General features: G+C 39.3%; 1 protein-coding gene across 8 annotated transcripts in view; it reads left to right on the forward strand.

Annotated features, from left to right (window-relative positions):
* The window catches only part of RAPGEF6 (Rap guanine nucleotide exchange factor 6), a 213,981-nt gene that overhangs the window by 23,926 nt on the left and 178,022 nt on the right, over positions 1-12,033 (forward strand). For all 8 annotated transcript variants that reach the window (XM_084838888.1, XM_084838894.1, XM_084838893.1 and 5 more), the window contains exons 2-4: positions 6,734-6,804; positions 7,682-7,738; positions 9,492-9,575. In XM_084838888.1, coding sequence (XP_084695014.1) covers positions 6,734-6,804; positions 7,682-7,738; positions 9,492-9,575 — 212 coding nt within the window. The remainder of the gene's footprint in view (positions 1-6,733; positions 6,805-7,681; positions 7,739-9,491; positions 9,576-12,033) is intronic.

Here is a 12,033-nt window from a genome sequence, read left to right on the forward strand (position 1 = left end):
CTTATAGGCCACCTTTTACGATGCAGTCTTTACAAGGCAGCTCATGACAAAAACATAAAATACAATAAAACCATACAGCAGTACAAAATTCTGTTGTAAATCATAAGTCAGCTAAAAAGATAATAGCATTCTTAAACAAATAGTATGCCTAGTCCTTTAAATGGCTCATTAATTTTAAATCTGCTTATGAGAAAGCAACCCGGAATAAATGTGGATTAAAATTCATGTAAAAACCGGCAGCATTGGAGCTGTACATACCTCAGTAGGGAGGGTGTTCCACATTTTGAGGGTCATCACTGAAAAGGCTTTGTCTCTGGTGCCCACCAAACAGATCTTATTGGAGGGTGTACTAGCAGGGCCTCTGAAGCAGATTTTAGTGCCTGTGTAGGTCCTTTAAGTAAATTGGTCTCAAACTGTTTAGGGCTTTGTAGGCCAAAAGTAGCACTTTGGATTGGGCCAGGAAATGTACTGGTAACCAGCGCAGCTGATAAAGAATTGATGTCGCATGTGCTGGTTGGCCAGCCCCTACCAGCCTCCAGGCAGTCACATTCTCTACCCATTAAAGTTTTCAGATCTTCTTTAGAGGCAGCTCCACATAGAGCACATTACAGTAGTCTAACCTGGATGTGACTAGCGTGCAAGCCCTGACGATTGGCAATGCTGACTGGGGCTTGTGTGTGTTGTAGTCCAGAATATCTGGAGGGCACCATGTTGCCCACTTCTGCTTTAGATAGGGCCACAGCTGGCGTATCAGCTTTCCCTGGTAAACGGTACTCCTAGCCAGTGACCTCACCTGCATTTTTACAGGTAGTCCAGGAGAATACTCAAGCGATGAACTTTATGCCTCAGAGCAGTGCAACCCTGGCTATGAACTTTAAAGCTGGAAGCACAGCACAGCAAGATAGAGTTCATGGAGCTGTTCTTTCCAGGATCAGGAACAGATTGTAATAATTATGGGTAAGATAAATGATCTGCACCCAAAAAGTGGCTCAATTTTAATATATATTGGGCAGAAGGGCCAAAAAAGAACATGGACATCTAGTGGCAAGTGTACAAAGAAATATATTTCACCCCCTTAAGGCCTTCTGTGTGCCAGTGAAAATTATCTCCATACAGAGGAAAAAATTCTATGTGGGAAACCAGGGTCCAGTTGAAACAGTTGACGAGGCAATCTAGCTAGCATTAATACTTGCACTGTGCTTTCGCAGAAGGGGATGACCTGCTGAAGTACAGAATCCTCCTGGGATTAATCTTAAAAGAAATACAGGAAAAACTGTGCTTGAGGACAACTTAACACTAGAATGTCCTCTAGCATAGCCTGAGCACATGTGATATCTAAAGAACAAGTGGAGTGCTTGCAGTAACTGTCGAAATGTGGACGTGATGCAAAAAAGAGATAAGGATGCAGTTGTGTATCATGCCACACAGACTGTACTAAGAGAAATTCTCTGGATTTGCAGAAGATGTATACTGAAGCATACAAAGGGAGACCTGCATCAGATTCCAGCATTAGGAAAAATCATCATAATTTGCCACAAAGTAAGTTGGTTATCATGAGCGTGCTCATGACAAAGCAGCAAATGAAACACAGAGAATACACTTGCAGAACACATGCAAAAAAGAGTTATCCAGCAATGGTGCAAGAACATTCCTAGTTCAAATCCACAATGATTGCCTGCTTAGAACTGAGGATGACTACAGTGGATAGAGAGAAGAATTCATTAGAGTTGAAAAAATCTGCACTGTACATACTTGTTAATGTTTTGCTAGCTCTTTTTCCTCTAGATTTTTAGTCAACCCCCTCACATTTTTTCCTAAAACGTGATTCTTGCCATTTGTAATATGTTTAATCATGTATAATTTCTGTGTGTGCAAATATTCCTTAGGTTTCATTTTGTGGACTGTCAGAACTGAATATAACTTTGCATGAGGGTACTTTGTCTCCCCACTAGATGGCCCACACAACCTGCAGTTCCTAGTTCAACTGAGTAGAATGTCATAAATTCAATACTGTTTTTGAAATTATAAAAGGGACATTATGGGTGACATTGAGCAGTTGCTAAGGTACTGTTGTAACACAATATTGTGGTATTGGATGCTGTTTAAAAAGTTATTCAGTAAGTATGCAGAAAAATATGTATTTGAATGTTAAATTGCAAAAAATATGAATTAACTCATGAGTCAACTCATCATTGGCATATGATCAACTGGGTATTTACAGATGAGTGTTCTGTGAACATGAATATTGTTATGCTCACTCCACTTCTCTGAGTGGCGAGCAGCTTCAGGGGTGTATTGTTTGCTTGGGCTTGGGCTTTTTTTGGGAAGATCTCAGGGGGCCTATGGCATTTTGCAATATTTTTGTGTATTTACAGATGTGTAGGTTGAACATAGGTGGAGGCACAGACCCAGTTCACACATCATGGCAGCAGTTCCTGGGTTGTTTAACCCAGGAAGGTTGTTTAACCCAGGAATTGCAGGGATGGGCAGAGTCGTTTCTGCTTTTAATCAAAATCCAGGAATGCCCCCTCCCCCCCATTGCAGCGTTGTTTTGTGATGTGCTATCTCGGAAATTCTGGGTGTTAAACAACCTTGAGTTAACCCAACAACAAACCATGGGCGCTTGTTGAGTTAAAACTGGGTTATTTAATCCATAAACAACCCAGAGATCTGGGTTTGTATATCATGAAACAACCCAGGAATGGGGGTTCCTGGGTTGCTAATTAAAAGACTACACCATACTGGCTTTACAACAGGTAGACATGTAAAATAGTATAATGCTAAAATTCACATAACATGTGCCTATACACATATGTACGCATATACACACAGCTCTTCACTTACAAAAACGTAAGTCTTGAATCTGAAATGTTTATAGGCCCATTCTAAAGATGTGACAATTATTATATAGTTTGCATTTATATAGTGTAGTTAAGAATGTTCAAAGCACTTATATCCATTATCTTAGTAACCAGGGTGGTCTCAGGGCATAGTCTGAAGGCACATGAGGCAGCCACCTTGCTGAAGCTAAGCAGGTCTGGGTCTGGTTAGTGCTTGGAGGGGAGACTACCTGGGAACCATATGTAGCCACCTTGAATTCCATGATGGAAGAAAGGTGGGATATAAATGTAATAAACAAATAAATAAAATAAATAACGCTTAGCTTAGCAAGATTGTTTCCATATTTCATATGAGTTGGCTGAGACTGGGAGGGGGGTGGATTCTTAAGGCCACCTAGTGAGTTCATTGGAGATACAAGATTCGAACCATAGTTCAGTGTCTTAGCCACCTTGCAACTTCAGTTCTCATAGCATACCTATGTGCGATACAGTGCTAGTGCCTATAATCTGGTGCCCTGGAATACTGAACTCTTTCTTAGGCTATTCCTAGTGTGTTTAACTGGAAGGAAGTTTTTCTGAAATCAGTGGAGCTTGATTGTATGTAAATATGTCTATGACTGAAGCACACTATATATTAACTAGGAAATATGTTGGAAAATGTAATGGAGGACCTGAGGAGGCAATGGGTTATGGAGGCATGTTGAAAATGAACCTGAGGCAAAGGCAGGAGTGCTGCAAAACTACACACAGGGCTAGTCTTACACAGTCAAGCCAGTGAATTATTGACAGGAAGGAAGTGGTCAGGCAAGCTATGGGGGTTGCAATATCTAGAGTCTAGACGCTGACAGAATTTCTGCCAGTTGTGTCTTCTGCTATGATGTACTTCAGTGTTGTGAATTGTCAACCCTAAGGAGGCAGTGAGGGTCAAGAAGCAATGGGTGGTGGGACTGAATTTCACACTCGGATTTTGAATGAACTAGCTAGCGCTCTTTGGCTGAGAACGTCTAGTAGCCAAAATGTTGCTAAATGTCATTTAGAAGCATACAAATACATACAAATTGTAAGCTTCTGTCAGCTGTGGTGCTTCTATGGAAGATTTTATTTTTATTGATTTAAGATTTTAAGCCTTTCCACTTAAAAAGTGCCTAAAGTGGCTGACAATCTGTTTAAAACAGCAACAACAAAACAGATGGTCAGTCTATCAATCAAATCAAATCAATCAGAAACATGATGGCAGACATAACCAACAAAAGTTAACCAGATATAAATCAGAATAGAAATGTCTTGAGTAAATAAAGACAGCGCTCCCACAGCAGGGAGTTCCACAAACTGGGGACAGCCAACAAGAAAATCCTCTTGTGCTTCCTTGTGAAACGTTCAGATACAGGAGGGATAGCAACAGAGGTAATAGGGCAGATCTCATGGGATAAGCAGGTCTTAAAGGATAGGCAGGTGCTGGAAATGGTTTTTAGGTATATTATTCCTAAAACATTGAGGGCTGGCAGTTGGCTTGCCCGCTTGGAGCACGGCATATACAGCTTTAATTTTTTGGGGGGGATCAAGGCAAGGCATAGACATCTGTATTTTTGGTGGATTTGAAGTGCAGTCACTGGAAGTGTGACAGTTTTTCTTCATGTGCTAGTTACAGAGAATGTTTGCTAATGCACATTTAAAGATGCTTAAGTCTTTCTAGTAAAGCAGTACTTCCAGTTAGGAACAGCATGTTGACAGTAGATCCTGAAAAGGACTAATATTTGAGATTTTGGTGTTTAGCTCTTACTGGCACTCTAAATCATTTTGGCTAATAAGCTCTGACAGATAGATGGCATTTTAAGCAGTAAAATGATCGGATTCCTGATTGGATTCTGACTTAGCTTTATGAATTGTGAAGCATTATTATGTTTGTTTCAGCTGTCTATAATCTTTCATTGTTTTGTATCTATATCTGTGATATTACTAAAAGTTGTTGTAATTTTGATGTCATGGAATTCAAAAGCCCCTGTTTTGGATTTATGGGATCCTGATTTATGTAGGTCCCAATCAGACCAGATTTGTGGGTGCTGAAGTGAGACAAATCACAAATGGTTCAGTTTAACAGATTATTAAGTACACAAAGATGATGTATGGAAGCAGGAAGAATGTGCAAAGAAAGCTCACATCCCTTCAGTTGATATATACAGTTGATAAGTATATCTGGGTCACCAAGACGTATGGGACACTCCCCTCAGGACTGACAAACGTTCTCCAGGCCAGCAGCACTATTTTCCCTTGAAGTGGGACTATATTGATTGTGGCGTTCTCAAGCTTAGATAGTCCTCATATTCTTGAAGGTTCTCGAAGCATCCCAGCATGGGAAATTAATTGCCTTTCCTTAGAGAGAGAATGAGAGTCTCTTCACACATGGGTGAGACAAGACACTACTGCCTATCTCAAATGGGTTAGGCAACTAGGCATATGTACAGTTGTTTAACATATTGGGCAGGTTGGCATGTCACTTTAAGCCATGATGATTTAATAAGCTACTTGCAGTAGCTCATTCTGAGAATAAGCTACTGTTATCCCCCACACAATCAGCCAAATAAGCTACTGTGAGTAGCCTATTTTCCCAGCCCTCACCCCTCTTCCCTCTCCAGTCCTCCTGCTTTGCTGGATGGTATCCCAGCTTCTCTTGCATTGCAGTTGTCATGGAAAAGTGAGCAGCATCAGTCTGATCATGGAGGACTGTAAATGTAATACTTCGCAGTAGGGGGATTACGTGATCAGGGGAGGCTGTGCTGTACTGCCTGACTTTGCTTTTTCATGGAGAATTGGTGAGAAAAGGGGGTGGGGGCTTATAACTCCTTGGCAGTTTGCTGGAATAGGGCAAACTTGAACAGTTGGGTACTCCTCACGGAGAGCCTCCAAAGCTGTAGTGGATAACTGTGCAATTTTGCTTCCTCAGGGAAACGTGCGCATTCAGCACACAGTACAGGACACAACTGTGGGAGCTCACTAAGATTCCTTGCCCGCTCTTCTGGTACCAAATCCACTACCCCCCCTCAATTTTTCAGTTGTGATTTAATATATTATTTACATTTTAATTAGTGAGGGATTATATTCTTACTTATATAATTTTAATCTTTCTGACAATCAACTGATTCTGTGTTCTGCTGCACATTGGTTATGAAGAGGTGACTCTGGCACAAGTCAGCAACTTGTCTGCTTGTTCCATCATGTGTAAGCTTCCTCTGTCCTTCATTGCTGCTGTTCAGAGCACAGCAGTTTTGAAAGTCGGGGGGCATAATAGGCTTTGGAGGCATTTTAAAAAACAATGGGGCTGAGTTTGTCCAATAGCAACCTAAGACTTGCCATAAAGCTAAGTTAAGAAACAAGCTGGTTTGTCTGTTCTTCTGTTGTCTGGAAGGGTTTTATATTAGCTACCATTGCTGAGTTCTACTTGAAAGTTCTATTTATTAATTATGTCTTTTAATCTACCCTTCATCAAGAAGCGGAACACATTGGTTAGCCCCTCACCCTTTTATTTTCTCACCCTCTTGTCCTGTGAGGCTGAGAGATGGTGACTGGTTTATTGGGTTTCCTTCCTCAGTTTCTGATTTAAAACCGGGTTTCCCTATTCCTACCCTGGAAGGAAGACAGGGAAAGGGAATTGCAGGGAGAAGGGAAGAAGGAAACCTGCAGGTACACAAATATATATATATATAAGCGAGTCACTGTGTTTTGATCAGAGTTCATCCTCAGAGTTCATCCTTTTGAACAACAAGTTTCAGTCTGGTAACTGCACATTGCTGCAACACCTGGACGTTTCCTCCTTTCCCTGTTCCTACCAGTGACCTGCTGCCCACTACAAAAGCCTTACTCAAAAGTTACTCAATTTTTTTATTTTTCATTTTCAGGAATTAAATACTATCTATTATTATCTTCATGGAATGGACATACTGTCTCATCTCAGGGAGCATCAGTTAAGGTAAGAGCACTTGGTCTCATGCTAATGTGAAGTTGTCTATGGTTGTTGGTGCGGTCCATTCTTTGCTGTAAGACTTTTGCATAGAATAGATGCTTTGAGCTCCTGAGTTGTAAGGCAAGTCTTTCTACAGAACATTAATGACTGTTTTAAATGCAGTCTTGATAGAAGCAGCATAAAAGCAAAAGCAAATGACATGCAATATGTTTAGTAAATAATTCTTATTAGTTTTCTGTAAGTTTTCCAAGTATATAAGAATATGTTTCAAAATGGGATGCAATACGACAAGCAGTAAAAAAGCAATTAATGAGTGCTTTAAGGTTTCAATCCTATACGTAACTGGAAGCAAGTCCCATTGGAGTTATATCTGAGTAGACATGCATAGGACTGTAAATTAACTGAAATTCGTAGGACTTTAGTATGCTTACCTTTTAAACTGGATAGTGTCTGGTGAATACTATTTTGGAAAATTATATTTTTATAGGTCAAAAAATGTGTTCTAGATCTCTCTTCTGAATGAGACTTTTTGCATGATCCTTTGAGAAATATAGTTTAACATGTTGGTAAATTTAAAAAATGACAACATGTAATGTAAAAGTGATGATTGTCCATACGTTGGTTTCTCTTCAGAATGTATAAATCTTTCACCTTTTCCTTCTGAAGATTATCCAAGGATTCTCAGTATTGGATTCATTCTTGGGAGATCTGGGTTTAAATCTCTGCTACTGAAAACTCTCAATTGTGGTTCCCCAACAATAAAGTAGTAATACTGATTTATGACCTTACTGATTATTGCTCTGATAATAGAGGAGGATTATAATCCCACTGTTATCCACAGTGAAATATACATGTTTCATGATACCAAATTTTTCCTTCTCAGAATTATGACTTCCAGTGCACGTTACAAAAGGTACGACGGAAATCAAGTTCTGTTTTGGTAAGTGCATTTAACCATTATTTGAATCAAAACATGAGACATCTTAAGATCAAGATCTGTTTTAATAAGTTTAACACAATTTATCAAAACCCTTTCACTTTGACAAGTAGGCTGCTACCAGGTGCATTTTAAAGGCCAGTAATTAGTGGGATAGGAAGTGGCATGAGAGGTGTGTTATCTAAAGCCATTTTACTACTTTATTTGCAGGTTTCTGTTGATACACTATTAAAACAACACAATACTATTAGGATTAGTGCCCCATGGAAGTGTTAGCTGAGGAAGGGCAAATACAATTTCATGTAGTACGTTTTGAATATAGCATCTTAAAGTTTGCTATAGGACTTCATTAAAAATTATTCTCTTCTCTGCCCCAAGCCAATTTTCTTCAACACTAATTGGAGATTGCTTTCTTCTTGATAGCTACTATAATGGTATAATCAATGAAAGTGTGTGTAATCTAACATTTCCCCATCTATTCTAAAGCTCCCTTTTGGTCCAGGAATTGTACACAGTCAATCACAGTAGTATATTGGTTGCAGAACATAGCATTGTTTCCTATGTTGGAATAGAGAAATATGTTGCTTAGCTGCCTAGGCGAACTCATAAAATGCCTGAAGTCCTACCCTTATGCAGAGCTTCCATGTCATTTTTTGTGTGTTTTTGTTTTCACTTTTTTCAAACAACAGAGCAACTTGCTCATCTAACTTGTAAGTGATATGGGCATGATCCAGTCCATGACATGTAGAACATCAGTGCATGGAGATTCCAGCAAGCACAACATAGCACCATTATTCTAATTTCTATTTGTCTTTGGCTACGTGCGTGTACACAGGCAGAGCAGTCCCCCCCCGCCCCCATTAGGAGGGACTGGGAGGTATGAGAACTTCCCACGCTCAGCTAGCCAGCTTGGTGCTGGCTACTTGTGAACTTGCACTGAGTGTATGTGCAGGGTTGGTTGTGGGAGGTGTTCACAGTCTTCCCAATAACACTAATGGGCTCCTTCTACTGCCTATGGTGTGTGGTGAGTCTTGGGGAAAATGTGGCCCTACTGAGACTAGGGGAATTTTTCCATATTTCTCATGCTGTGCCTTTGGTGGATTAGATTATGTCCCATATTTATCTGACAATAATTTTGCAAAGTATAAATAATATTTGACATTTAGATAGTGCTTTTAAATGTTCAAGGCATCTTATGTCCAATATCTAGTTGCAAGCGTTACAACAAACCTGTAAGGTAAATTAATATCGTTATCCCCCATTTTACAGATGGGAGAATTAAAGTGGAGGCCTAAGGTTACTTAGCAATTTCATAGAAATAAGATTTGAACTAGTGGTTTTATAGCTCAGTTTTGTAGCTACTAGGCTACACTCTACTGTATCTTAAAGAGTTACCAAGAAGACCCAATTCTTACCTTAGCTGCCATCAGAAGGTTCACAACCAGATGCTTTTGATTCATATACTGTTTGTTTTTATTAGTCAAGTGATGGATCCAAAGAAACCCATGAAATTACTCATCTTTTATGACTTGATGAGTCATAAAAGTACTCAAAACATTCAAGACCTTAATGTTCAAGACCTTAAGGTAGAGCTTCCATGTTTGAAGGGTTTTATCGTCATTAATTGAGAATGTCTCCTTTGCCTGTGTGAAATTGCCATGATAGGACAGGGAATAAGGAAACATGCTTGGGAAGCTTTGGTTAGGTGTCCTTGATATATGGTGCACTTGTTAACCTTTGTTCCTTTTTCTTTTAGCTCAGACACTATTGCAAGATGCTGGTATATTCTGCTTTCTGGATCTGTGCTTATGAAGGACTCCATGTTTTTGCCACCCTGCAGGTATGTAAAAAAAATAAGTGTCCTTTTTAGTTCAGGGAAAAACAAATAAATTGAATGCCCAATTAAATACATAATATTAAACATATGGTGCCATATTCTATTTGGCACTAGCACTAATGTAAGCTTGCTCTAGCGCAGTGTAATTACCTCTAGTGCAACTCTAATAGCACTTGCTGATGCAACAGTGATAAAAAAAAAAACTTTGGGATGGCAGCAACGTAAAAAATCCTTCCCCTCTTGCTGCCGTGACGGATCTTGTCTGGCTGGCAGATGTTCTTTGATGGCTGCTGCTGTGTGACAGTTGGAGGAGGGAGGAGCCTGATGATGGTGGTTTCTTAGCAAAACTCATGATGATCCAGCTTTGTTTTTTCCCTATGCTGCAGCCTCATTGTTTCAACTAATATAGTTAAATTTAACCACAGCTTAGGGTTTGGACGACATGCCAAATTGTAGTTATCGGAGGAAGAGAGAGGAGGGTACACTGCAGCTTGTTTTTGTAACACTAAACAATGGCTAACAGACAGGCCATCTGAGCAATCAACCATGGAGCAATTTCTTATGGAGCAATCCCCCATAAAGATCCACTCAGCTGAAATGTCACTGCATTGCGGTTGTATTAAGTGGTCTTAAGGTATTGGAGTTGGAGTTGAAATACTCTACATGGATAGAAGGAAAAGACTGTCCTTCATTTTTGTCTCGAAAATTTGAAAAAATTGTTCAAAAAATCTGTAGATGGGGATTATCGTTGGGCACTAAGTTGCTTATATATTTGAAGAGAGATCCTCTGTACTTGCATTGTTGTTTTTCTGGTCCCGCTTCCCATTGGGGTTATATCCCTGAAAAGCTGCTCCTGAAGGTGAGGGAACTATCTAGAGCAGGATTCATTGCATTGCTAAGGGATGCAGTTGGAAAGTTTTTGCTCTTTTATGGGCCATTTTTGTAGTAAATGCTGTTATTTCTAAGTACTATCTTCACATTTGACTGGTGACTGTCTTAATGGGCAGGAGTATTAATTCTCTGAAGGAACTAAAGGAAGACTTCTAAGAGGTGGTTCTTGGAATGGCGGTATAAAGAGCAAATGATTTGTTTTTGAATAGGGCCTTACATGAATGTAATAGCTCTAAGCTGACACCATGGCAAAGGCAGCTGTATACCCACATAAAGGCTTTCCATTGATTTGTTTAAATTGTTCTGAATTTTATTTGTATTATTGCTTCTGTTGACACATCTAGTTGTAAATGAAATAAATGGTGTGCTTGTTTGCATTATTAAAAGGATAATGGGATAGGGAGTATTATTTTCTTTTAATATAAATTTAAACATAGTGTGTGGCAACAGTGAAAGGGTTTATTCACATGTTTAAGTAAGCATATTTTAAAAAAACTGATTATATGCTGTTGTTGCTATCCATTTCTTAGTGTGACATTTTCAGTGTCACAGATAATTTTGAGACTATTTCAGATGCCTCCTTATTTTTTTCTTCATTAGTGCCTTTCCTATAAAAGAGTTGCATAATATGTCTATCCTTTCACTTGCCTGGAAGACTTTATATGTGTGGGTGTTTACTTTCAGGCTCATGTAACTTAGCTCTTGGATTTTTTGATACGTGATGTTGCTAAAGTCAAGGATACCTGTTTTCCAGTGTCTTGTTTTTTTTTAAACCGGATATTCTTTTATCATTTCATTTTGAAGATTCTTTACACAATCCTACCTTAGAAGAAGCTCCTAGGGCTGACTCTAACTTTTTAAAAGACAAAAATATGACTGGCCATTGAATTATTCCTAGAGAAGGATGTCCTCAGTTCTTCTAAAGCTTTTTTTGTTGGGGGTGTTTGGACTTGCTTTTGGATTAGTAGGAACTAACATAACTCTTTAAATCCGATTTTCAATTGCTTAAGGCTGCTATCCTACCTGGGAGTAAGTCTCATTAAACTCAGTCAGAACAGATGTATAGGTGTCCATTATTACTCTGGCAAGAAACAAAAATGGAAATAGCACACTGTTGGTTTTTTTCACTCCTTTGTAAGGAGATTGGTCCAAGATTTCAGTGAGCTAAAGCTTATTGTTTCCATGGATTTTGTCCTTAAGTGTGTGTATTTTAATTATGTAGTGCAGAAGGGCTTCTTAATTTCCTTGATCACCTAAAATTAATCTCTAGCTTTGCAAATATAATGCCATAAAACTGTGCACATTTTTCAGTTCTCCAGAACTTGTCATCAGGCTAGGTGGCACAAAAAGCCGGTGGAGGGTGTGTTAAACAGAAAAGCCCTCAAATTTGGGCAGACGTTGTGGCCCTGAGGTATGCAGTTTAGATCCAGTCTCAAAATGGAGATTTGCGGACTGAATTAATAACTGGTAGGTGTAGTAGTATCAGATTATGCAGGCCAATGCACTCTGGAGCAGAGAAGCAATGGCTGGTCTCCATTTCTGGAAACATAGAAGCCATAGGCAACTCAGA

Source organism: Heloderma suspectum, chromosome 2, assembly GCF_057233095.1.
Source record: "Heloderma suspectum isolate Gila_16-S chromosome 2, 16-S_ref, whole genome shotgun sequence".
NCBI classification, from domain to species: Eukaryota; Metazoa; Chordata; class Lepidosauria; order Squamata; family Helodermatidae; genus Heloderma; species Heloderma suspectum.